The sequence below is a fragment of the Anabas testudineus genome, chromosome 23 (assembly GCF_900324465.2).
Source record: "Anabas testudineus chromosome 23, fAnaTes1.2, whole genome shotgun sequence".
Lineage (NCBI taxonomy): Eukaryota > Metazoa > Chordata > Actinopteri > Anabantiformes > Anabantidae > Anabas > Anabas testudineus.
Window position 1 is genome coordinate 10,269,974 of NC_046631.1, and position 25,770 is coordinate 10,295,743.

At 40.3% G+C, this 25,770-nt stretch overlaps 5 protein-coding genes across 7 annotated transcripts; 1 reads left to right on the forward strand and 4 right to left on the reverse strand.

The window, feature by feature from the left end:
* Window positions 1-183: 183 nt before the first annotated feature.
* Window positions 184-8,018, reverse strand: ttll1 (tubulin tyrosine ligase-like family, member 1). Of its 2 annotated transcripts, XM_026364010.1 has the most exons (11): window positions 7,531-8,018; window positions 7,260-7,383; window positions 6,416-6,624; window positions 6,123-6,303; window positions 5,878-5,897; window positions 5,760-5,790; window positions 5,506-5,614; window positions 4,847-4,990; window positions 4,078-4,164; window positions 3,028-3,191; window positions 184-2,380 (listed from the first exon to the last, which is right to left on the reverse strand). In XM_026364010.1, exons 2-11 carry the CDS (start codon window positions 7,370-7,372, stop codon window positions 2,251-2,253), a joined length of 1,188 nt encoding a protein of 395 aa, XP_026219795.1. In that variant the 5' UTR covers window positions 7,373-7,383; window positions 7,531-8,018; the 3' UTR covers window positions 184-2,250. The 2 variants fall into 2 exon arrangements, with proteins under 2 accessions (XP_026219795.1, XP_026219793.1); XM_026364008.1 differs by having other exon boundaries at window positions 5,760-5,897.
* A 1,039-nt stretch (window positions 8,019-9,057) lies between these two features.
* Window positions 9,058-11,854, forward strand: bik (BCL2 interacting killer). The gene is made up of 6 exons (XM_033325865.1): window positions 9,058-9,152; window positions 9,238-9,266; window positions 10,369-10,457; window positions 10,756-10,908; window positions 10,990-11,104; window positions 11,226-11,854. Exons 3-6 carry the CDS (start codon window positions 10,378-10,380, stop codon window positions 11,340-11,342), a joined length of 465 nt encoding a protein of 154 aa, XP_033181756.1. The 5' UTR covers window positions 9,058-9,152; window positions 9,238-9,266; window positions 10,369-10,377; the 3' UTR covers window positions 11,343-11,854.
* An 11-nt stretch (window positions 11,855-11,865) lies between these two features.
* Window positions 11,866-13,956, reverse strand: mcat (malonyl CoA:ACP acyltransferase (mitochondrial)). The gene is made up of 5 exons (XM_026364150.2): window positions 13,351-13,956; window positions 12,981-13,068; window positions 12,668-12,885; window positions 12,413-12,547; window positions 11,866-12,249 (listed from the first exon to the last, which is right to left on the reverse strand). Exons 1-5 carry the CDS (start codon window positions 13,792-13,794, stop codon window positions 11,977-11,979), a joined length of 1,158 nt encoding a protein of 385 aa, XP_026219935.1. The 5' UTR covers window positions 13,795-13,956; the 3' UTR covers window positions 11,866-11,976.
* Window positions 13,957-15,061: 1,105 nt separating this feature from the next.
* Window positions 15,062-21,161, reverse strand: def6c (DEF6 guanine nucleotide exchange factor c). 2 transcript variants are annotated; one of them, XM_026363740.1, is made up of 12 exons: window positions 21,066-21,161; window positions 20,262-20,402; window positions 19,125-19,307; window positions 18,300-18,530; window positions 18,078-18,224; window positions 17,812-17,920; window positions 16,970-17,190; window positions 16,740-16,847; window positions 16,381-16,547; window positions 16,040-16,238; window positions 15,847-15,937; window positions 15,062-15,545 (listed from the first exon to the last, which is right to left on the reverse strand). In XM_026363740.1, exons 1-12 carry the CDS (start codon window positions 21,159-21,161, stop codon window positions 15,334-15,336), a joined length of 1,905 nt encoding a protein of 634 aa, XP_026219525.1. In that variant the 3' UTR covers window positions 15,062-15,333. The 2 variants fall into 2 exon arrangements, with proteins under 2 accessions (XP_026219525.1, XP_026219526.1); XM_026363741.1 differs by lacking the exon at window positions 21,066-21,161 and adding an exon at window positions 20,530-20,806.
* A 2,115-nt stretch (window positions 21,162-23,276) lies between these two features.
* Window positions 23,277-25,622, reverse strand: LOC113164189 (tetraspanin-7-like). Its single transcript, XM_026363360.1, has one exon. The coding sequence runs from the start codon at window positions 25,311-25,313 to the stop codon at window positions 24,228-24,230; it is 1,086 nt and encodes a 361-aa protein (XP_026219145.1). The 5' UTR covers window positions 25,314-25,622; the 3' UTR covers window positions 23,277-24,227.
* Window positions 25,623-25,770: the final 148 nt, after the last annotated feature.

Here is a 25,770-nt window from a genome sequence, read left to right on the forward strand (position 1 = left end):
ATAATTCGTGAATAAATCTGACCGAGAATGAACACCTTTATTTTGAAAGCGCATAGTTTCTTGATCTGGCGCTATTTAAGAACGGGACTCTGACGTCACATCTATTGAATTTTTTATTTATTTAAATTTTTATTTTTTTATTTTATTTAATTCAAGCAAAGCACACAAAAATTAATTTTCCAGTTTATTCTTGTTTTAAAATAAACATTATTTATTGTCAAGGCAGCACCAATATGGATATTTTATTGAAAGGAAGACAGAAACTTATAAATATGTCACACAGACAAGTGCCATTACTGCAAAGCTAAAGACAGAGATGTTTTCATCATGTAGACAAAATAAGATGCACAGATTATAACCACAAATAACAGAACCAGCAGCGGCAGTCTAGCCTTACATAAACATAGGTCTTTATTTGGTATCTGCTGGATATACCTCATTTGTTTATTTCATCACTCAGTAAATTTGCTCTCTAGCACAGGAGGATGTGTAGATCCTGCTGCGCAACAATACTTAATATGCAACAGAGTTATGGGGAATTTCGTTAGAGATCCAAGACCAACGTGTTCATGGCTTACACACCTTGATAAAGCTGCTATTCCACATGTAGTAACCTGATGCAGGTTCAAGGAAGTGAGGTGATAGTGGTGAGAGAGTGTCAAACAAAGTCAAGGAACGGTGCCATGCAGATTTACTTCTCTGCAGTGGTAACAGCAAAAACATAGGAATAAAGGCCTACTTGGCCTAATCTACTCTCCAGACAGATTAGATCAATCAAAGGCTATAGGGCCTCCCGTACCACAGTGCAGTGACAAGAAACAAAAAAGCCTAATTCCATTCTTTAAATAGGTTAAACTTTATAAAGTGAAAAAAAGCTAATAAAGAGTTCTGTATGTTATACCAATGCAAGTGCCAACAAACAATCAGCATATAAAAGCAGTATTTAATTTAAAGAAACACTTAATGGGCCTCTACATCAGGGTAGGGCTGAATGATGTTGTTTCATCATTAACAACTTGATTAAATCACAATCTGGTCACAAAAATGTTTTGTCTGAAACACATTCCTTTCATCCACTGACAAAAGATGCCCATTGTTTTAGAGTAAATTAAATGTTATTATGATAATCTTAATCACAAACCTTAAACTTGTTTGGTAGGTGAGCATACTAACGAAAAAAATGAATCAAACGGAAAACTTTTCTCTTAAATCACCCTAAACAAAAAACCCTAATATACATATATATAGTTTTTGCACTGTTTCCCCAACATCATTCAGCCCTACTTCAGTGTATTGTATGTAAAAGCAAATTTACTTATCATCAGCACATCAATAATCATTGTTCAGCAATAATATTTCAGTAGTTGCAGGAAATAAACTGTTGATAAAAAATGCAGACATTCTCAACACATATTATAGTTTAGGAATTTTACATGTGCAGGAGATATGATGTCAGTGGGCTAAATCAAAATGTATAAAAAAATAAAATAAAGTGCAACAGGGTTCAACACTGAATACAATCAATCTTAAAGAACCCCCCCCCCTTCTGCATAAACATACTGATAATTAACGTATAAAACAATGTTGAATTCTATTTCTTTGTCTCCACAAATTTAATGCTGTTAATTCTCCAAGCTAAGAACATCCAATCAATAAATTATACTGATGTACCTATAGTTATCTTTTCATTCCCATACAGTTTATCTTACAGGAGCCCCTTTAGCACCTGTGTGGTGGTCAATTTAAATCCTCAAATAGTATTATTTGAGTAGTGAATAGTTGAGGTTCTCGTAATCTTCTTTGATTATGTGTCACCTCCACATCCTGTTGGTCATCAAAAGAGAGGAATCTCTCAAAGTTTAATCCACCTTTTTCTTTCTTTTTATTTTTTGGTGCAGTTTTTCTTCTTCGTCTTAGGGAGCTTGGACTGGAGTGGGCCCAGCTTGTTGCTGACACTGCGTGTCCTATCGGGCTTTTGAAACAAACTTGATCTGAGTTGACTTCACCTTTAACTGAACCAACATAATTTCTACAGTTTTGGTTTCTCATACAAACAGCCACTGACTCCAGAGCGACCTATTCATCTCTCCCCTTCCCTTGTGCATCAGTCAGTGACAGGTGGAGCAAGAGAGTAGTCCTCCACTGGATAGTTCGGCTAAAAAAAATGTTATCGGCACTTTTTATTCCATGTGCCCCACGGGCGGTCTCTGTAATGTTGTACAGGAAGTCATCGAGGGATCAACAATCACCTCACTTCCAGGTGGCAGCAGTGGGACGAACACCTGCACTCCCCTTGGTGCCCTTTGATCCCAGCGACTGACCTGAGCGGCTCCGCAGATCACGTTCAGCATTCTCGCTCTGTGCCTGCTCCTCGTCATACCTAGTGTCATAAAATGTCATGTCATAAAAATGAAAACAATGTTAGGAAACTCCTGTTGCCCCTCTGCTTGCTAAAACATGAACTGTGGAGTATGTAAAGAAGCCATTGTAGTGTACTGAAACAATACATCTTTGTATATTAGTAGTCTGTAATATGACAGAACCCTGCCAGTAGCTCAGTGATGGTTTTTTACCACTGTAAGCTGCACTCCAGACAGATGAGATCCATCAAAGGCTATATGCAAAAATATGATATCTCAACAGTATAATGATAGAGACAGGATAGGTACCCCTTCAGCTTAGCAGATGTTGTTTGTTTTATCAGATGCAGCTTTTTCAAACTGGATTTACAGAGTGAGCTTGGAATCTTTGCCACATCCACAACAGAGCTTTTCTCATTTAGCTCTGCTAGACCTAACCAACATGCTTTCCTTCATCAGCAGCGGTTGTTTTAGTACTTTTCCTTTCTCCATTAATTTAAAAGCCTTCAAACCAGCAACCTAAGAAGGATACCCATTATTTCCCCTACATTCCTCCACTCGACCAACTGACCTAACGACGGCATAGTTTGAAGTTTAGCCCCTATACCACCCTGTTTGTCCGAGGGTGGTGAATGTGTCTGAATGTATAAATTTCAGGGTCACTCACAGAACTTGATAGTTGCCCAGGGCCTCTCTGGGAGGACTGCGATTCCAGCGGCAGTCTGGGATGTCCCCGTTGGGTGTGACAATGTTGAGGGTGTCATTGATAAGGTTGTACTTCAAGATGCGGTCGTTGGCTGTGCTGGAGGTCAACGAGGGAGAAGCATTAACCTGAAAAGCACACATACATAAAATGCTATTTACCTTTGAAGATCCAGATGGAATATATTACATTTCATTAGCCTAGTATTGTACTGTGGGAGCCAAATAGGCATGAGCACATTGTTTATTTCTTCCTATCCTCATATAGAGGCTTTTATCAGGGAACAAATATAGCTGCTAATGTACTATAACAGCTGTGGTCATATACAGATCCTGTAAACATTTGGTATCCAATGGAACATTTACATGGTATCCCAAGCTGTTTACTTGCATTGTTACTTTAATAGTTACTGTAAGGTCTAACCTAAATAGAGAAAGCTGAAAGGATAATGACTAGATTTGTGACACATTTGTTGATACGACACTGAAGAACGTTTATGTCCTACAACTGAGTTGGTGTTGACCGAAATAGATCACAGTGGTGTCTGTGAACAGAAATAGTTCAGACCTAGCCTGAAAACCCAGCAACTCACTGTACAGTTGTTAAAATTAGTGCAGCACACTGATGACAGCTACATAACAAGCAGAATGTAAAATATGTCCTTTTTTAAGGTAAAAACCAACCAGAAACACCAGTCATGATGTATCAGCCTATACTGATACCCCTGTATTCATGCACTGAAAGGGATAAAAACCCACTTTCAGCACACACTTGAATAAAGAGACACACATCAAAACATACACACACAAAGATCTACTGAACCTCAAGGACATTTAAAACAGTACAACAATCAAAGGAAAAGAAAGTGGAGTTCCTGTGAAAGTGTGTGTGATGTATTTCTGGAAATAGTGTAAGACAACAATAAAAAACTACTTCATTTATGAAGTAACATGTGAGTTTGTATAAAGGTCTATATTGTACATTTGTCATAACACCTGCTGTTAAGTTACTCACCTCAATAAGCCATGGCTTGAGCTTGTCATCAATAATGATGTCATACCCATAACATTCAAAACAGTGCTTGTCGTTGTTCATCACAGGCTGGGAGTAATGAGAGACGGGGATCAAATTAGACACATATGTAATAATGTAATAATGATGTTTTTTAATCATCAAAGAGAGATTCAGCACAGAAAGATGTTATCAAATAATCAAAGTAAAAATATACTACTGAACATAACTTGTGTGTCAAGGCCTTACAGGGGAAGTGGATCGCTTAATATAAAAGGGAAGTGTGCATTAAGTTCAGTGCACTGTTGCGCACAGCTGTGAGCTCGAAAGTGCTAACTGCAATAACTAAAGGCTGAAAACCAAAAATAGCCTCTCAGCAGGAACAGAAGAAAGTACAACCGCTGGAAGTTTCAGCACGTGTGGTTTAATTGTTTTTGTATTTTACGTGACTGAAGAACTACAGTTATAAAAAGGTCAGTCAGCAGAGGTCAGAAAACTGAAACCTGGTTGCTATCCTTAGCATCTCTTAAAAGATGACATTCAAGAGACACATACAGTACATGGTTCTCACAGAACAAAACCTTATGTAACTTTATACTGTCTTCAAGACATACCACATATTTAATGTGAGTATGTCCCATAATTTAGGCATCAATTTATTTTAATTAATTTAGTTTACAGTATTAATGTGATGTAGATCAACATGTGAGAGTAACCGTCAGATATTTTGTGTATGCCATTTTGGATTAAAAAGATAACCGAGTTCACTTACAGCCACAGCTTTCAGGGACTGCACCACGATCCAATGGATCTGATCAAACAGTCGGCTGGTCACCTCCTTCCCTCTGGTGCTCTCTAGGTACAAACGGAGATTACTGACCGTCCACTTGCCTCCATGGACGTGGTTGTAGTCGTCCTGCATTAAAGTTACACAGTCTAACTGGGATTTTTGTTGCATGTTGTATATTTTGTAGTTTTGTTGCAAAATAATGTACAGTGTATTTATCTGTGAGGATGTAGTCAGCAGTTAGACAACATTAGAGTGAAACTATACTTTAAATGTAGCCAAACAAAATTATAACTGGCTTAAATTTAAAGGGTCACTCCACCCATTTTACACACATCAATATTGTCACCATAAAGATCACTTCTTATCCTGTCATTCTATCTTCAGTAGCTGTGATGGGAGCTTTCTAAGGTCTAACAAGTCTAATCATACTTTTTTGCATTATGGGAAATGTAGCATCCATTCTTTTGGGACTGCAACTCATACTAGGAACTAATAGTCAGAAAAGCGGGTTCTGTCAGACCCCTGACTTTTTTTTGTCCACTATCACCTCTTTCAATACTTCTCATAACAATGGCAGTGCTTTTTATCACATGAAATCTGTTCACCTTCTGTAATCCAACTGACAGATATGATAAGCTTACCCCGTGTTTCTGGATGGCCACATTGGTAAGGTGAACAAACATGTTGTCCAGTTCACTTGTACTGGGTGTGTACTTGACTGTGCAGAACCTGCAGAAGCCCAGCTTGTACCTGGGAGTTAAACATAGAGAGCTCAACAGATATGTATGATTACACATGGCTTGATTTCAGCCAAATGTTATGTCTAACTAGCTGTCTCCCATTTTCTGCTGACATTATTTAATATTATTGAAGAACTGTAAAAGTCAGGGCTTACATGTAGCATTTCAGGGGCCGGTAGGTGGTCACTAAGACATAAAGACGCAGGTCAAACTTCTTCCCTCCTATCAGCAGAGGATTGTCAATGTACAGAGAGATGACGTATGCTTCCTTACCACTAGATGCTGCTACAAACCTGGGTGTAACAGACACAGCAGCAAAGAGTCAGCAAATCACAATGTCTGTTTGAACTGATGTTTTAAAAGAATCAGTAACTGTTGTAGGTTGTAGAAACAAGTTTGATTTTACATAAAATACAAAAGAGGAGAAAATATAAACATACTAGATAAACAGCAACCTCATTAAATTGTTTTTCTGGCTGTAGCAGTGTTACTGTAAAATGATACTTTCAGTAACTTACGAGGAGGTGCGGCTATCTCTCGACCACTTTTTGATCTGGGACAGTTTGTTGATAAGGAAGATGCCCTTTCCCTGGGCTTTCCCACAGGGCTTCATGATCCAGGTACTAGATGGATTCTTACGAAACTCCTCCACAAACAGATTGTAATCGGCCGGGAGCATGAATGTCACAGGGACAAAATCTAAAAAAAAAGTAAAAAATGATCAGCTTTCAGAAAACAGAATGCCTCGCTGCGTTTTGTGAGTCTGTATATGTGTGTATTTCTACAATTCACACAGTGCTCTAATAGATACCAAGATATAAGTATTTTCCGTTATCATCCTTTTCTGCCAGCGGGCTGCCTTCTTTCTCCAACTCTTTGCGGTAGCGTTTGATGTTCTTTATCATTAGGTCTTTCCTTGTCAGTTCATAATGGTTGGGGAAGTGATTCACCATCTGGTCATCTGACAGGCGGTATCCGGTGTCCACACTGAATACATTCCTGATGGTCTGGATACTCATCCTACATGAGGATAGAAATAAACCAGCGTTATGTGATCTAAAAAAGCTGGAGTCAGGAAATTAATTTGGTGATCTGATTACTACTAATAAATTGACATAATCATAGCTTGTACTTCATTGATTTCCCATTAATTATGTACTTAATTAATTTCCTGAATGTCCCTTCAGGGATTAATAAAGTTTATCTTATCTTATCTTAAAGGTATTTTTCATATTTTTTTAATATACTGTAAGTATTGAACCCTAACCCTTATTTTGGGAACCATTGTACTACTACTACTACTACTACTACTACACTATACTGTCCAGTAGCACAGTATGCTATAGCAGTAGTAGCTGCTGTTGTCAAAGGTGAGACATCTTTAGCCTGCAAAGATAGTAATATTCAAATAACATAAAAATATACCAGTCACTGGGGTCACTGTGCTGCAGAACAAATAGGATACTTCTAAGTTTAGTACTTTAGGCACATATTGCAGCTTTATCGGTGAGATTTTAATTCTGTAGACATTACCTGTAATGCAGTATTTTTACATTATAGTATTGGTACTTCACATATGTGAAGATCCTGAATGCTTCCTCCACCTCTGCCACACACTATAGTGCTGTCTTGGGAACTATAGATGAAAAACCTACCAGTAGAAATTCCAGTCCTCGTTTTCTGTGACTTGAATCCATTCTCTTTTCTCAAAGTTGTTGATGAGCACTGATTTTTCTATATCTGTCACCCACTTCACCTTACCGGCCATGGTGCCTCCCACTAGGGTGGAGCACAAAACAACAGGTGAAAAACAGCAGATAAACGTGCACTCAAGGCAGTGCAGTACACGAAACACACACAAATACATGCTGCTGTTAAGCTCCAAACCACATTGCATTGCTTCCATGTTTTTATTTAGTCAGCTACCTGCAAATCGATGTCAGGAAACAGCCAGTCATCAGCATTAGCCAGCCGGGTTAGCTCCGTTAGCAGGCTGCTGAATCCTCCCCGGACTGCTGCAGAGGCTGGGCGGACATCACCCAGTCAGCCACAACCTTACCAGACTGCCGTTTGCTTAACTCACAGCGAAGCACGGCGACAGGGAGGTTCGTTAGCATCACCGCTAGCTCCGGCTAAACCCCCAAGCACCATTCCTGCATGTTGGCAGTTTTCTTGCTAACAAGCTGCATTTATTGATCCAGGCGTCGTGGAGCTTGACACGGTGACGAAACGCCAACCACTGTCAAACTACTCTTCACAATAAAAGTCTTTGTTATTGAAACGTGATTACGTATATTTTTAAAACCCTACTTAGCGAAATTAAAACTAAAAACAGCGTTTTATATCTTACAATGACCCAGAAACCTTAAGTATGCGACGCCGTTATGGTCTATCCAGGGGAAAAACCTCACCTAGCAACGGAGGACGCGGTGATGTCACTGCGTGATGTTAACGTCACCACGCACCAGCAGGGGTCAGTGTTGTGTTTAAATGAACTGGACCAAGTTATTATTATTATTATTATTATTATTATTATTATTATTATTATTATTATTATTATTATTATTATTATTATTGACTGTAAAATAATGTATTATTTTTACATTTCTACATTTCTACTAAACTTTAGTATACCAACTTTTAATTGGATACATTTATGTAGATAAGAAAATTTAGTTTCCAGTATCTTGGACATGGTTACATTCAGTCATATTCTTTATTTTGTTAAAATGTAAATTACAGGTGTTTCCTTCTTTACTAACCATAGCTAGACCAGTATTAATATCGGTATTTCTAAAATGAGTAAAAACATGGAATTGCCTGAAATGAATTCCTGCAAATGGATTGAGGGGCAGGGTTGGACCACAAGCTAATATTGTATTAAAAACATCAACGCAACAGCACCCTAATGACACAAATGACATTACCACAGTTTTGTCTTATTTTTGGCATGAAGAGCAAAAATGTAAAAGTTTTAAAGGTGTAGTTATGTCTTATTGGTCAAAAATGTAAAGTGACAAAATAAATATAATATAAAGAAGTATAATTGGTAATATATTCTGTACATTCTCTAAAAACGTTCCAAATAAAGTCAAATTATTATTATTCACTTTATTGTATGGAATAGGCAGATAAACAGGGTGACAGAACCAAGCCAGTTGAACTAATACTACAATAAATAAAATAACTAATTAAAAGGACAATAAATCAATGGGTAAATCGATAAAACTGTTTCTATGTTATCCAACGTTGTTGATTTATGCAGAACAGTGGGGATACCTGACACAGGTTTGCATGTACATAACACATAACATAGATTAAATTAATAAGAATGCTCACTTAGACGTGACTAAAGTTTTTTCTCATCAGGTAAACAAGTGAAACTAAATCGTTTTTTCTGTTTTGAAGGTAACGTCACATTAGTTGTCCGCACCTTTCCAGAGCCTAACACCGCCTGGTGGTCGCTCCCCGCAGCAGCAGCACATAAAGGTGTGGCCAGTCATATTTGCGGCAGTTACCTGAGAACAACAAGATTAAAGGACGCTGCTGTAAGTACAAGAAAACACCTCACAAATATTTTTTAAAATGCTATTTCCAATACTCTTTAATCACAATTTCTTATATTTGTTGCAGGGCGGCGTCTACTTTAATCTACTCAAACGGTTGGTTTTACTTTCCTTTTTTTATTATCGTGCATCCACCTGTTTACTGTCAGGGCGGGAGAACTCCTATTCAGTTAATATCTAATAAGAATTTGAATCCAACATAGTACAGTTTGTTATCTGATCTGTGATTTTAGTATTTTTAAATTCATTCTTAGTCTTAATGTGTAATCTAATAGTCTTCTAAAGTGATCTTGAGAACGACCTTTGTTTGCTTTGGGTGAGAGGGATGACTTCATCTCTTTGTTATGACAATATGGCAAACTACTACAGGGTATTACAAGATTTAGAAATAAATAACTAGTACTTAAGGATAATTTTGGAGCCTTGTGATTATATTGTTAAGATTCCTACATTTGGAAGATGGTATTCTTTAAATTTACATCAAACAAATAAATATGTAATTACACCTAAAGGACATTGTATTTCAATTACCCACTGTATTAATTAATTATAGAATTAATTATGATTAACCTTTCAAATTACAAACAGATAAATAGGCAGACTCTTTTGAGCCAGGTGTTTTTTTATTTCTTCTTGGTGAAAATAAAAAGGCAGTTTGGATGATTTGAGTTATGTAAATGGAGCATTTGCATTCAGGCACATGATTGCAGACACAACAGGAACTGGTCTCAGGACAGGTGCATGTAGGAGGCTAGAAACTTGTTAAGCCATGATTGTTAGGGCAAAACAGAAAATAACATCATAACTCTGGTGATAAAGATAGATTACATGAAGGCCTACAGTTTCCTGATTGACCAGGGAACTGAAACACACCTGTTGTTGTAGTTTGTTGTAACCCACTTTGGCTACTAAATGGACTACAACTGTTGGATTCAGTCCAACAGATGACATCTCTTCAAATCCAGGAGAGCCTGTTTTATCATCCTGAATTTTCTCCCTGGTAACACAGCCACCACCTATCCTGGTCACATGACCCAGTATTTACACAGCCTATTTATGAACGTTGGGAGTCAAGTAAGGATAGTGCACTTTCAAACCATGGAGCCATTATCCATCCTCATGTATCATGATGTTGTAGGTAGCTTTCTCTCTCATGTCCTAAAGTAAAAACTTTGCATAATACTGGATCTCTTCTCAGAAAACAACAATGGTGGAACAAACAAGACAGCAGATTCGCGTTGTATCCCTCCAGGCTGGACCTGGTCAGATGGACGCCGGCACTGTCAGGTACAGCACAGACCGCCCCCACAGTAATAACAGCATTTAGTCCAGACAGGCTGAAATTCAGGCAACACATGGTGTCATTTGTACCATGAACAGTGGAAAAGATGCTTATGTTTGGAGAATTGTGTGTGTCTATGGCAGATTTTCTGTGTATTTTTAAGTTTTAATTTACATCATGATCATAAAAATAAATAATAATAATAATAACTAGCTTCTGTCAGCTTGAACAACATGACAAATCCAATAGGAAAAACTAAAAATCATAGAAACTGAACAAAACCTCCTCATGCACCTGCTTCAGGATCAATGACAGAGCCGCACGAGCTGTTGCGCGCCAGTTGGCTGTAATTGGAGACCAGCTGAACCAGGAGTGGTCCAGCAGACAGCCACACTGGTTACCAACTCCTCTGCACATGCTGAGACCTGCTCAGGCACTGACAAGGACAATATATCGGTAAAAAAAATCTGAAAGGTCTTCTTCCTTCTTATCTAATCTTTATGTAACTGGCTGTAACCTGGTGTTGCTCTGTTTCAGAGATATCCACAGTCAGCTATGGAGCTTCCAGGGCCTGTCTGCTGCAGCAAAGACCTGGATAATGAACACTGCACCTTGGCAGGGGATCGTCAGAGCTGAGGCACGAACAGCCTGGGTAATATATGTGTTACAGCTTTATGCTGGTGTCATATCTTATTCTTACTGTGTTTGTATCTGCAGGTAGGTACGTTAAACATTCAATTTTCAAGTTTGACTCGTTACATTTCACTTCACAGGCGTCAAGTTTTCTACCGGTAACCAGCACTGGCTGGACCACAGGAGCACTGGTGGCTGCGGCACTGGTGGCTGTCGTGACCATTTTAGGTGCATTGTGGATGCAATGGAAAGCTTAAAGAGCCATAAGCAGGTCTTTTCGATATATTTCCTAAAAAAAAGTTTGCAAATGAGTGACAATTATTGCTAACTGATTTGTTTCTGCTGTTTACTTCATCTTTTCTTTTTATACTATTTTAATATGCGGTATTGAAGTTGAAATTGAAGACTGTTATCAACATGTTGAGCAAGTTGTCCTGGAACCAAAGAAAGAAAAACATTGACTGTAAAATTTAGGAGGGCATGTGGAAATGAGTTTTAAAGTGTTGCCCAAAAAGTGGGCCAGCATATTGTAGCAGTAACATGTTGTTTCACAGTTGTATTAATGTCAGAAAGCATGTTTTTCATGACTGGACTGTTGCTGGCCTGCAGTCTTTTGTATCCAGATTTGTTTCTTACTGGTTTAAGAGGCCAAACTTTTTACAGATCATATATAGTGTGGCTTATTTTAAAATGAAGGGAGCTGGACTTTCTATTGCAGATTCGAAAATGCTTTTTCATGTAATACAAATAAACTTCAAATTGAAAAATATAATAGCCTCATTATTTAAAAAAAAAAGGTTGTTTTATTACACAGTATTACACAAACAAGACCATTAAGAAGCAACCACGGGAGCTTGCTGGTCCCATCACTGAGTCTACATTTCGGCATTATCAGTCTTCATAAGCGGTGACGTCTACATGTGTGTATGATCTGAAGGCCTTCCCGTTACACCTTCGAAGTGTGGCACCGAGCTGCTTTCCTGGTCCGACCTCGTAGGTGTGGGGGAACTTCTCCCCCTGCGTCCTCTCGTAGATCTCATGCAGAATCTGCTCCCACTTCACAGGCGATACCAGCTGCTTCACCAGCTGCCTGCGCACGTGGTTCCCATTCATGTAGCGCTTTCCATCCACGTTGGAGTACACGTTGATCTCTGGACGCCGCACCTGAATGGGAGCGTAATCTTTGTTTTAGATAAGTGTAACTTTGCTAAAAAGTGTAGGCTGTGTAAAGCTGCAACTAACAATTATTTTATTGATCATTTAATTTGTGAGTCACTATTTTAGAGAAAACTCTAAATATGTCATGGTGAGTGCACAGCTGACGGACCTCCACCTGTCTGAGAACCTCTCTGAGGGGTTCTGTAGCCTTCCTCATCAGCTCACTGTGAAAAGCTCCGCTGACTGGGAGAGGCTTGGTCCTGAACTGGAGATGCCTTGAGTTCTGCTGGAGGAAATCCAGAGCCTGGGAACATAATCAGCTCCAATTTAAAAAAAAAACAAAAGAGCCCAGAGCATCTTGAGACTTGAAGAAATTACTTATTATTAAAGTTGTATTTTGAATTGATATTGTCATGCTCCAAACCTCTTGGTGCCCTGCGATGACCCTGCAATCAGGGAACAGATAGTTTGCCACAGAGCACACCGGCTCCTCGATCCCCAGACTCTTGCAGTGCTCTCTAGCCTGCAGACAGGCATATTTATACTGAGCCTGAGGTCGACCCATGACCGTCAGCATCCCACTGGGAACCAGCTCAGAAGCTTTTTGCATGGCCTCCGCCCGCACCTTCACCGCATACAGAGCTACAAGATACACAGTGGCGATTAGTATGGTCAAGTATATGAACTAACACTAATGGCCAATATCTTTAACTGAGCTACAGCTTTGTCCTCTTTACCTTCTGCAAAGTTGATGGAACCAGAAAAAACCAGAGCAGCAAATTCTCCAACGCTGAAACCTGCAGCAGCGACACACGTTTCAATGGCCTGCAGAAAGAGGTGTGATAATGGGTTTTGAACGGTTCATCAAACAAAACATTTTAAAAACATTTAAAAACTCTAAAAGTGTAATTTAACATTAATAATCTGATGTTCCGTGTTGGAAGAAATACATTTACTTAAGTAAAACTATCAGTACTATGGTTTATGGCATGGTATGATTTTGAATTTATAAGGATGTAATTCAGTAAAAACAAGCCTCACATTTGACAAACTGAGACACACAAATGTCTTTTTCCTTGTTAAATAACATAAAATATGACTAAAAACCTTCGGGTTTTCCTGGTAAAGCTTCTCCACCGCAGCCAGGGAGCTGACAAACACGGCCGGCTGACAGTGGACCGTCTTCATCAGCTCCTCCTCGGGTCCCTCCAGGCACAGAGACAGCAGATCGTACCCGAGGATCTTCTGGGCGACTGTGAACATTTCCTTAACGTTGGGGTACTTTAAAAGTCCTCGACCCATGCCCACAAACTGGCTGCCCTGGCCGGGGAACAGAAGCACGGAGCAGTCGCTGGGGTCTTTTCTGCGCCTTTGGCTGCGCACCTCCACCGGAGCACCGTCCGGGAGAGGAGAGGGGCTCTCGGGCGGAGGATGGTGAGTTCCCTCCGGGGAGTCCGGCTGGTTGGTCGACAGCCTCCTGCTCAGAGAGACCAGAGCCCTGACCTTCCCTCTGGAGGCTGCTGACACGCTGACAACCACTGATGCCAACATGATTTATTCCTCACTTAATGATGCGTTCACGAACCCATCACCTGCCAGAATAAACTGCGATTAATTAACGAACCAAACAAAACAAAAACTCGCCTCTAACAAATAAACTCAACTCTGCTCCACGATCAGCATGACACCTGCAGGAGCCGCCATGTTGCTCGAAGCGGGTCGAGTTTATTCTGTTTTGTTTCCGGGTCACGTCAGGCTCTGGGTGCTGCAGCGCCACCATCAGGTGAGATTATGTCAACGCAACTCAACGCCTCAGAATTGGCAGAAAAACCCAGATGTAGTATTAAAATACAGGGCAAGAACTTTACCTGAAGTACAAAAGTATTAACATCAGAATATACTAAAGGTGTCAAAAATCCTACTCTCTTTATAGGCCGGTACCGTCCCGTAACCCAATAATCCATCATTTGGGAGTTGATAATATTTTTTATTAAGAATATACATCTGCAAAGTAACTAGTTGATAAACCAGTTAATAACTGAGGTCGTAAAAAGTAAAGCAGCTCACAACTGTATTTTCTGTAGGCAGAGTATATAATATAATATAATATAATATAATATAATATAAAAATAAATACATAGGTTTCAGGTAACAGGTTCTGTATTCAAAGTATTACAAACACAAAACTACAGAAGTACCAGCAACAAAATGTGCTTAAAAGTATCAAAAGCACACTTTGCAGTGAACTACTTATGTACTTACTTACTCTCCACTACTGCTTTTTTATGTAGACTGTATCTGAGAATGGAATAGGTGTTTTATACAGGGACTCTTTTATATAACTTTTAGATTTTTCTTTAATCTTGCAGAATATAAATCATGTTTGTTGTTTATTTTGTCTGATTCCTCTGAGTAGAGTTCAGCTCATACTGGAATAAGCTTCCAGTGGAAAATGTAGATAACGTCAACAACCTTGTTACTAAACACATGCTACAATCAGCCGATATAGTTTCTTGCCTATTCACTGGTCTGGCTCTACTGCTCAGTCTTTTGTGTTATCAAACCTTATCATCAAATTTGTTTTGAATAGCAAACATTCATTTTTGTATGACTAAAGCTGTACAGACAACATTGAAGGGTAAACTCAACGGTGTGCGATGCTGTTCACATCTGCGCTTGTTTATGTATGACGGTAACTTCCCGTGGGTTCTTTTATCACATTACAAAAGAAGAGAGCAACTCATCAGCTAAAAATATCCATCTAGCTTTTGCTGTTTTAGTAATTCAAATGGGAAATGACAAATATCACAACACTAAGTTTAACATTCACCAATAGGCTTTATTGTACAAAACTGTAAATCTTGTTCGATTGTAGTCGAATGTATTTTCATGAAATCCTGCAACACATTGTACTTGTCATTTAGTGTGTGCATCTGAAAATATAAATATAATACAATGCGTTCTGCTCTGATTTTTATGGATTATTGTAGCTAACGTCTCTCCTTTCACTCTTCACTCTTACACAAACGCATTTCTTCTATCAGACTTTTTACATTTGACAACTTGCTCCTCTAACCATCCACACAGTGATTACATTTGTCCGTTGGGTTCTCCCTGTGATTCGTCGGATCCGTCTGACAGGTTGCCAGCCTCCACCTGGTCCTCCAGCACCTCGTCGGCATCTGGTTTCTGGCTGTTGTCCCCGATTTGCTTCTTGAATTTAGAGATGAACTCATTACTCGCCAGTGCTACTTCCTTTTTAGGGCACATTTGTTTTGATGATAAGCGATGTGCCAAACGCTCTGCAAAAAGAAAAGTCATGTTTGTTGATGAATCTGTGCAGTGGATGAAGACAGAAATGGCAATAACTTTAACCTACCTAAAGATGTGGTGTTTTGGAAGATCTATCCCTATAAACTACTTCAATTACTTTAAGGAAATAAGCCGTGCCAAGTTATTATTATGTGCATGAGGAATATTAGGATGCCAATAAACCCATTTTCCATTTTTTAAACAAGTTAAGAGGCAGTAATGTGCTCTCTTTGCCTTCTGCTTTCTAGTCTAAGCAAAACCTCTAGTGATAAAACAAAGAGCATACTGCACCTCCAGGTGTGATGGGTGTCATCAGGCGGTTCAGCTGTACGTTCCAGTGCCGTACATGTTGACTGGCATTCCTCAGCTTCTCCTGAACCTCCTGGAATGAGAGGATAAAAGTAGTAGCGCCTCCTAGTGTCCTCGAGTCTGAGTTAAACCTGTTTTCCACTGAGCCGATCAAAACACACTGTCTCCTTCTCACCTCCAAGCGCTGGTGACTTCTCTGGCGAGATGCCTGAAGATGTTGGAGCTCCTGAGAGGCCGAGTCGAGGGCTGAGGGAGCATCCTGGTCTGTACTGTCGTCTGAGGTCTCCTGTACGGGGTTGTGGCTCTGCAAGGCCTTCTGTTTCTCCTGCAGGAGCTGGCACTGCTTTTTCTTCTCCTCTTCAGCCTGCAGCAACCTGTAGAATGAGAAAAAAAAAAAAAAACAGAAAGGAAGCAAGAGCCACAATCAAACAAGTACAAATGTACGACCAGGATATGTGCAGGTGTTCTCGACACAAGGGGATGTTAGTTAATGCACCAGCTGTGTAAGTTTGTTACCTCTCCAGCTCCTGTCTGGCCCTCTCCTCCTCCAGCCGAGCCTGGATCTCTATGTTTAGGGCAGCCTCTAGTTTCCGCTGAGTCAGCTCTAACTCCTGAATCCTCTTCTTCTGTTGCTCGGCTTTCCGTTCCTTCTCCTGCATCTCTGCCTGCATGCTGTCTCTCAGCTGGGCACACACATCAACAGCAGCTCAGTGGAAAGAATTGACATGTTCCTGAATCACCTTTTCCAGGAATCTTGTAACTGTTTCTCCAAAGCTTTAAAGGTTAATCCAGAATTTTATAATGCCAATGCTTTGCTGCTGTCAACAAAATGGGCTCAAAATCACATTTCAGGAGAACTGTAAACCTTTTCTTACCATCTCAGCCTCCTTCAGCTGTCTCTCCAGCTCCATCTGCACCTCCCTCTGTCTCCTCCTCTCTCTCTCCTCTGCCTCTCTTCGTCTGATTTCCAGTTCCCGTGCGTGCTGCAGAACACAATTCCATGCTACATAAACATGTTCTTTAGTGTGTCATCTTTGCCAGCTAGTTTAAAACACAGCTTGGCATTGTGAGCCACTGTCACTCTACAGATCTCTTCCAATCTTACCTGAATGATGCTTTCAATCTCTAAATCTTGTCTGTCTTTTTCTTTGTCCATCTTCTCCACCTCATGGATATTCGAGTCATCTGATTGGCTGCTTCGACTGCTGCGGGCGCTCCGGCTGCGTTCCCGTTGGCTGTTTTCCCGCTGGACCCGTCTCTTCAGTTTAAGTTCGTGATGATGAGAGGACTTGCCCTCACTGTGGAGACGCAGGGCTGTTTGAATGGCTGGAAAGGTAAAACACACACAAATTAAAAGCACATGTAAGTTCTGGAATATGAAGAGCGGCAGGACACTCAATGGATATTTATTTTAATGCAGTGTTTAACTTGCTGGTACATGTTTATAACTGAAATTTAACATTTTTCTTTGGAATTAGACTAAAATGTCTAAGTGTGATAAGACCTTTGCTGTATTAAAAGTGAGATTGTGTTCAGACAGTTAACATAGACAAAACACACTAGTGAAACTCACATGCAACTCTGCTTTCACTGCTTTAACTGTAACTCCAGAAAACGGATTATTTTCACTGCCAGATCTTTTATTATTGTTTAAAAACATCACACAATAATCAAGGACACCCACAACAACTTCAAGAAGTCCCAAGAAATGTCCTAAAATATCCACTGCAACAAATATATTCATACATGGATTCTATATTAAATAATAATAATGATGATAAGCATGGATTTTTTCATTTCCACTGTCATATCCACATTAATTCAACTTTACGTTTGAATTTGTTGTACAAATGAGTGTTTTAATAATAATAATAATAATTAGGACAATTCTGAATAATTCTAACTTCTGTTTCTAATTTCTGTTTCCACTTATACACATAAACACACCTTGAATCCACTCAACCTTCTGCCTCTGGTCTGATGCACTCATCTCGTAGGTTTTGTTGTGGGTTTTCACACAGAACATACAGCGTTTGCCCTCCCTGTCTGGAATAGGCTGAAACACAAGACAGACACATTTGTTTAGTTAGGCTGTGGCATTAGAATGATTTTTTTAACTACAGGAATTTGGATGAATGTGCCAAACCCAGACTGTTTTCCCTCCAACCAAAGACTGAAAAATGCAGAGTTTATGTTAGATTTTTCCCACTGACCTCTACAACACAAGTCTTATCCAGCTGGACTTCGCCTCTCTTGTCTTTCAAGTCCTCACTGACATAGTACTCCAGGGAGGAGGGCTTCAGCACAAACCATCGCTCGGTCCAGTTCCTACGAACGTGCCCCTTTTTCCACATGTAACCCTAGAATTAAGGCAGAGTTGAAGAACAAAGGAGAAGAAGAGAACAAGAAGAGAGAAAGCAGACGAGAACACTCACTCTCTTCAGGACGTTGTAGTACATCTCCAGGAAAACGTCATCCAAAGCCAGACTGAAGGCCTCGGCACTGCTGACCTTCAGCAGCCGACCAGCATCCATGTGCCCGAGGAAGGTCCAGACAGACATACCCTCTTCCTGCACGGTGGCATCCTGGGATATTAAGTCCTCCAAAGGCTTCCCATCCCACTCCTGGCTCATTGCTGTGGAGATCTTCTTGAGGAGATACTCCACCTAAAAAGGCTCGCATATTAAAATAATGCAAGTATCGGCATAAAACATCACAAAAAAGCAAACAACAGCAGCTAAAATTATCTACAGCTAGATCGTTGATGCACACTGCCATATTTGATCAGTTCATGTACCTTTACAGAGGAAGGCTACTATGCTGATGAATCACAAGTTTATTTTAGTCTCCATCAGCAGGAAACAAAAAGCATTACGGAGGAAGTGCAGCAAGGAAGAGCCTCATTAACTTACTGACCTGCACTGCAGTGAACTAATGCAAATGAACAAAAAGATCAGGCTTTGTTGGTACACTAGCTGAGTTTTTGTGGATTTCTTTCTAGCAATTTGAAGCCATGTATCTCCCTCAAAACACCTGGTGTTGCCTTGTTTCCCTGTGTGATTTCTTCCTCTGTCTATCTTTATTTACCTAATGAATGATAAGGAAGAACGTTTTGCACTTATAATGGGAAGTTTCTGTCTTTACACTGTCAATATATTTACACTTAAATTGCATATTTACATTTTTTTCCTCAATCGGGTCTCAAGTCTCTAAAATAAAGTCCTTTTTTGTACATTAATACGTCTTTTCTTATCTGTTACCTCCTCTGGAATCATCACCAGCGGGTAACGGTCTTCAGACAGGAGGTTGAATAAACAAAAGAGCTTGAAAGAGTCTCTCTCTGATAGCAGTGACCCCTTTGGTACCGCCTTGTAATTCTTCTTCATGGTCATCATCCAGCACAGGTCGTCAAACTTCTCTTTGTCGAACATCCCTTCTTTGACCTGAACAGACACAGGAAGGCTCGTAATGACTGAAGCTAACAACATCATAACAATCATAATAGGTATAAATAATCACTCAACCAAAGCAATTATGTCTTTCAACTAAAACAAACTCTGATTCATGGAAAGCTGCTCCACCCTTTGGAATTTAACTTCAACCTGAGATTATTTCTGCCTTCGAAAGCAGCTCTGCTTCTGTCTCGACAACAACCCAACAAGAAAACCAAAAAAACGGATGACGATACATATTAGCTGCAAGTGATGAAAAAGATAAGGGAGGAACCTTAATGTTTTTCTTAAAACCTCCTTGGAGGATAAATTTGTCTCTAACCAACTTCCCTCACACTAAGGAAGCGTTTCGGCCTCACAAAACAGACGTCCAGTTGTCACGACTCAACTTCCAGATTAACTCTCTCTATATTCAGGAACTGACGTGATTTACAAACCTATAACTAAGTGAATGGTCTATACTGTTATTCTATGCTAATATTGTACATTTGTACAAACTTAAAAATGTCCTTACAGGTATTTTAAACTAAATGACAGTGTGCTATAAAGCATTTACTAAATGCATAGATGGATTATGAGGAAATTGACCACAGACAAGTAACCCTTCCACTGCTACTAGATAAGGTCATGAAAGGCTAGAATAGAAACACAGAAATACTACAAATGAGGCTGTCACAGCATTTGTTATTGTCTCTTTTTGGACAATTTGTGGTTGTCATATGTCTGTTTGATGTCCTTTTGTCCTTTTAGAGGATGTTTTAAGATACTTAAAGACCCTGTATATAACATAAAATATATAAGATACAAAATGGATATAAAAAACGGACATCATGTGCTACAGGATAGAAAATAATAAATTGAAAGAAGGTGTTTGAGCATGTTCCCACTAATTTGCCATATATACACTAGTGTGTGTAAAAGAAGAAACTGGTATGACCACAGCACCTTAGCCAGTATATATTTGTTGAGGTAGGGCATGTAGCCATGATTCGACACAGGCCCATCATCGTCGTCCTGAAAGTGCTCCTCCAGAGCCACGGGGTCATGTGGGATCTTCAGCACCGTGTACAGGTTGTGGGACAGCACCTGAAGATGAAACACTTACATATGTAAATGTAGAAAGAGAATCTAAGTGTATGGTGACACTTCAGTATACAAAGGTCAACACATAGTCTCCATCTCTGTGTTTCTCCATATATCCACAAGCACTCACACAAGCAGAGACAAGCAGTCCTCTGGGACTGAGCATGTCAGGACAGCGTGCTGCTGTTTCCTTGGATTCTTCTCAGCTCTGGGTGCCGGAGGCATGTAGGAACTGGACAGAAATGAACACCCAGGGACGGGAAAGCAGATTGCTAAGCGATATCTTTCGCTGCATTGTCTGTTTTACCTTCTTTTCTTATTAAAACCACTGAGAGTGGTGGTGCTATAATGGTTCTGGGCCACAGGAAAAGGTTGGACTTTGAGCTTAAAGCTGAAACATGAGCGCACACCTCACCTCCAATGTGTGCAGGTTACGTGTCTGTTTTTTAAAATATTGTCTTCTCTGACAGCCTCTTAACTGTTCCTGAGATCACAACGACGAATAACGTATTGTCATATATCCTCAATAAAGACAACTATAGAGACGAGTGGGTTCTGGTTTGTTTTCAGCCATTAACAGTTATTTAAACGTTTAAAACGCATCAATGCCGTTCTGGGCGCCTCTACGTCTCAGTTTCCTGAAATTCAGAGTTCCCTGTTTCTTACCTTTAACTGCGATTTGGACACTTTCCCGCACTTCTCCACGTCCAGCGATGTAAAAGCGTACCATATGGACTTGAGGAGTTCGGATTTTAGGTCCATTTTGGAGCCCTTCTTACGCGCAAAACCACTACATTTCCATGCGGAGCGCAGCGGCTTTTACGCAGCGGCGAGCGGCGGTGATGAGAATTGCCAAACAAAATGTGGGGCAGAGCACAGACTGCTGTGCAAACTGCAGAGGACCGAAAAGAGTCAGATGTAGGGCAAAGAGGCGGAGAGAGGCGATAAAGCCTGGAGTCCCTCAAGGTCCTCCACAGTAAATATTTTTTCATCTATTTTAAGCCATTTTAAAATGTAACCTCACAAATAGAGGCTGTGTTGGAAAGTTTTCTTGCTTCTTGTTGGTAAAAACATGGATCTGAACAAAAGGGAGAAACTTTAACAGCAAATATTGTATAAAAAAAAAATAAATCCAAGCCACGTTTCCAAGATCTAAGACATTTATCCGGACATCACAGGGCGCATTTATGAATTCCTCAAAGAGCCAAGAGGAATCCGTATTGTTATCAGATTCCGGAGGCCTGCACAGGGTTTAGGGACACACCCATTTGTTTAGAGAGCCTAAAGCTATATTTATTTTAGCAGCTCCAAATTCCGAAACGTGCACCACACAAACACACACACACACTGAACATCATCCTTTACGCATAAATGTAGGTCTGATATAACATTTTTAGGACGCACACTCAATTCTAACTCTATTCAATGCTTTGATTCAGTTATTTATACATCACATATATTGTCTTTACATGTCTCAATGTGTGTTCCTCAACGATCAGTACATTTTCTGTCATAAATAGTGATGATCAATCCACCCCAAAGCCATTTTCACCTTGTGTTATTCATGATCGAAAGGCCTTTTGGGGTTTTCTTGAGTGTAAAGGTGTTGCTGGAATGTCAGAGCTCCTCTGTTGTGTGGTGAAACTGCTGATGGGGATGTGGCCACCTCAGGCCAAATACTGTACATTAAACAGGGCAGTGTAATCAGACAGAAAGCATCCGCAAGCCTTGTTAGAGCAAAATAGGTTAATCAATAGCATAATTAGGTCATGAATATAGTAGTTACTGTTCAGAGACCACAATCTAAACAGCTTTAGTGTGAACATTTGACATATGTAGGTTTTCATAATAAATGTGTGTGTGTATGTACAGTGTATATATTCAATGAGTTGGTGATTTTCTGCTTCATAAAATAATCAATAGATTTTATTTATTTATTTATTTATTCTGGTGGCTGTGTTCGTCATGCTCAGCAGTGCATCAGTATCTGTTGCCCCCCTTCAAGGGCAGATGTAATCACCATTGTCTCAGGTGGTGGAAATGAGATGGCGTTGAATTAACCATAATTTACCACTGTGTCACGCTGCCAGCACGGCCGCTCTCATAAAATAAAAACCTGTGTGTGTTTCCATTGATCTTTAAACTGCAGATGGGAACTTCACACCTGCTGCCTGTCAAAAGTAATTCTATATTGTACGTACTTTATATTTGCCTTTCAGTGTTGTTGAACAGTACGTGACATTACAACAATGCTCTTACAGTCTTTATGGTCTGGTTTACAGCTGATCTTGACATCGCCTCAGTGTATAATCAATATCAAATCCTGTAATGATGCAAGTAATCTTTGTTTATTTATTTATATTTTTACAGTTACATGTCATGCTTGTTTGCACACGTTTATATAGATGATAGGCTATATTACTGTATGTGGGATATGTCATATATTGCAATAGTGATAAAATGAGATGACAATGTAATAATCACAACAAACATAAGAAGACAATAAGATAATTGCCACTCTTATTTTGGCTAAATTTACAAAGCTACAGCTATGAGATGGTTAGCTTAGCTTAGCAAAGTGACTGGAAACAAGAATCTACCCACCGGCACCTTTATAGCGCACTAATCTCCAGTTTATATTATTCAATAACACTTCATTTTTTTGTCTTTATTAAAGACATGGAGTGTGTCAACAAGCCAAGCTAGATATCTGATCTGAGTCTTTGTGCTAAGCTAGGCTAATAAGTTCTAGTTTCACATTTCGCATACAAATATGAGACACAGGTGATATCAATAGGTTTATAAAACCATTTGATACGTTAATATCAAAAGGCTATTTTACATTTTAAGAAATACACTTGCCTTTTTGTGTAATGCTATTTACAGGCTCCACATTAAACTTCCCTTTTTTAGTTTCGCTTCAGAACATACAAACTCCAACACAGAGTACCTTTAAATTATTTTAGCGCTGTGAAACTCTCATCATATCTTTTACCAGAACACAGTAAACATTATTACAGCTTGTACAGTAGATATAAATAACAGCACAGACAGTATTTCTAAAGCATCAGTCGAGCACAGTGTCGTTTGTGATGGAAAACTCAATCATGTAGACGTGAACATCTGCAGAACACAGACTAAACTATTTAAAGTGGAAAAGTGCTGGTGAACGCTCCTGTTCGTTCAGTGAACAGATTTATTCTACGTGAAACACTTATATAATTTTATATTAATGGGTTTTTTTACATGCCGTATAATTCATGCCATCACTAAACATTTCTGATCCTATAATATTCAGCAAAAAGGGCAGAAAAGTATATATTTATAAAGTAACTGTCCAATCTGCCCCCATAACTATGTGCTGTCTGACCACCTCTTGTTTGAGGTATACTGCATCAAGTCAATAGAGGATTTACCCCAGCAACAAATGAAATAGGTATTTATTTGTGTAATGAGTGTAATAGAGCTGTGAAGTGTGAGGATTTGATGATTAAGCATTTGAACATAACCTATCCTGTAGTTTCAAAATGGAGTCAAACCTGATTTAAGCTGCTGACTGTATGATCACGCTTCTACTGTACAAAATCACATATTCTCTACAGTAAATCTCTGTAGTTTGATGTTTTTGATCAAAATTGCTTACAGTTTGGCTCTTTGCTATAAGCAGATGTTTTCTAAAACACTTTACCAGTTGATAAATGGGTTTAATCCTTGTGGAGCCCCTGATGACCCCAAAATATTGACCAAACTTCACAACTCTAATACTCTCTGAAGAGATTACTAGTTATAATTAGAGAAATTGGTCAATCCTTAGTTTAAAGTTGACCTTTAATGTGCCACTACGTGACGATGTTGTCTTGGTGCCAGTTTGTTGGCCAACAGGCAAGCCAGGGCAATGCCTCCGATTTGGGTGAAGGCTAATCCCAACACAGTAGCAGCAATGTGGAAGACATTGTCGTTGACCAAGCTGAAGACTTTGCGGAAGCAGCCGTGTGGATGGATTCCTGCAGCAGCCACTCCTTCAATATCATCAGAGAGAAGAGGTCGATTCCTGCAGCCCTTGCGCCTCACACAACAACTGTCTGGCAAAGACACTGAGGTACCATTCTCAGCGGGCAGGAAAGTCATATGTTGGATAGCCCAGTCTGAAGTGAGCCAATCACGCCAGCCCTCAGCTCCACAACACTCAAGAGCCCTCTGCAGGCTGTCTAGAGCATCGGCACGGCCTTCGTCTTCAGTGTAGCCTGCCACCGCCCGCTGTAAGCCACTGCGAAATCCTCCAGCAATGTCTTCACGGTAGAATAGACCAGAGAGTCCAGCTGCTAAACCGGCTATAAGTGCAGCAAGTTGGAAGAAGCCGTAAGCCCTTAGCACGCAGGGTAGGTTTGCAGCCACTCCTAGACAACCGAGGAAGCCCCAGGCAGTGACAGCAGCACCTGTGGACAGAAGGATGAGTGGAGCATTAGGGTACCGATTGGCAGACAGCATCATGTAGTCTGCTAGAGAAATCTGAGCCCACACCCCCAGGGTGAAGATAGCCAAGCCGGCAGCCCAGAAGAGGCAACTGAAAGCCAGTAGACCCAGGCGCAAGAGGTGCATGACTCCCACTGCACGGCAGCAAGGTGGTTGAGAGCCCACAGGTGGAGGTGCAGGGGGAGCCAAAGAGATCTCTGAGCACATGGACAAAGATAGACGCTGCTGTTGGTGGAGCTGCTCCTCCTGCTCTTGGTATGGAGACAGCAGGTAGCAAGGGATAGCGGAGGGTCGACGGGGAAGAGGAGGAGGCGTGAGCAGGTCGAGAACCCGTGGCGAGGACAGTCTTCGCACTGCTAGCTGCTCACGTTCCCAGTCTAAAACTTGCCTATTGGGACTTGGTCGAGCTGACAAGGAGTCGTAAGGCAGTGCAGAGCTCATGATCCCGGCTCCAGCTTTATCTACACCCCTCTCTCTCTTACACACTCCCCCTCTCTTTTCTCTCCTCTATCAGTGCCTTCACTCTTGTCCTTCTGCAACACACAATCCCCCTCCCACCTCTTTATGACTGGTTATTAATCCGCCACCAACAGCAAACCAAAGCAGACTGGACTATAAATCTTGCTGCAGGGTGTAACGTTGTGCTGTTATCTGCGTCCACAGCCCCTCTTCTTTCCACCCTGTTTATCGGTTTATTTCGGGTGTCCTTTCCACCTGTATGGTCACCAATGCTCGAAATTCCTCCTCTGATAGCCACATCCTGACAGCTGCTCCCTCGCTGCTGCCCTTTCCTGTAGTTAAGTCGAGGGGTGATTGCAGTGGGTTGGACTGAGAATCCACCCATGCACACCCTCTCTCGGTGTGGAGGAGGCATCTGTTTATACATTATCTATAGAAT

Bases quoted from the DNA above. Each gene is read 5' to 3' on its own strand.
- ttll1 (XM_026364008.1), bottom strand. From the start codon at position 7,372: ATGGCCGGTAAGGTGAAGTGGGTGACAGATATAGAAAAATCAGTGCTC. The intron at 5,615-5,759 runs GTAAGCCCTGAC...TTTAACTCCCAG, and splicing joins CGGCCCCTGAAATGCTACAT to GTACAAGCTGGGCTTCTGCA. The intron at 3,192-4,077 runs GTGAGTAACTTA...TGTGCTTTTCAG, and splicing joins TCAAGCCATGGCTTATTGAG to GTTAATGCTTCTCCCTCGTT.
- bik (XM_033325865.1), top strand. From the start codon at position 10,378: ATGGTGGAACAAACAAGACAGCAGATTCGCGTTGTATCCCTCCAGGCT. The intron at 10,458-10,755 runs GTACAGCACAGA...CACCTGCTTCAG, and splicing joins ATGGACGCCGGCACTGTCAG to GATCAATGACAGAGCCGCAC. The intron at 11,105-11,225 runs GTAATATATGTG...TTCACTTCACAG, and splicing joins CTGAGGCACGAACAGCCTGG to GCGTCAAGTTTTCTACCGGT.
- mcat (XM_026364150.2), bottom strand. From the start codon at position 13,794: ATGTTGGCATCAGTGGTTGTCAGCGTGTCAGCAGCCTCCAGAGGGAAG. The intron at 12,886-12,980 runs GTAAAGAGGACA...TGTATCTTGTAG, and splicing joins TTCCATCAACTTTGCAGAAG to CTCTGTATGCGGTGAAGGTG. The intron at 12,250-12,412 runs GTCCGTCAGCTG...GCTCCCATTCAG, and splicing joins AGGTTCTCAGACAGGTGGAG to GTGCGGCGTCCAGAGATCAA.
- def6c (XM_026363740.1), bottom strand. From the start codon at position 21,161: ATGGACCTAAAATCCGAACTCCTCAAGTCCATATGGTACGCTTTTACA. The intron at 16,848-16,969 runs GTAAGATTGGAA...TGTGTTCTGCAG, and splicing joins AGATTGAAAGCATCATTCAG to CACGCACGGGAACTGGAAAT. The intron at 15,938-16,039 runs GTGAGAAGGAGA...CTCTCATTCCAG, and splicing joins GAAGTCACCAGCGCTTGGAG to GAGGTTCAGGAGAAGCTGAG.
- LOC113164189 (XM_026363360.1), bottom strand. From the start codon at position 25,313: ATGAGCTCTGCACTGCCTTACGACTCCTTGTCAGCTCGACCAAGTCCC.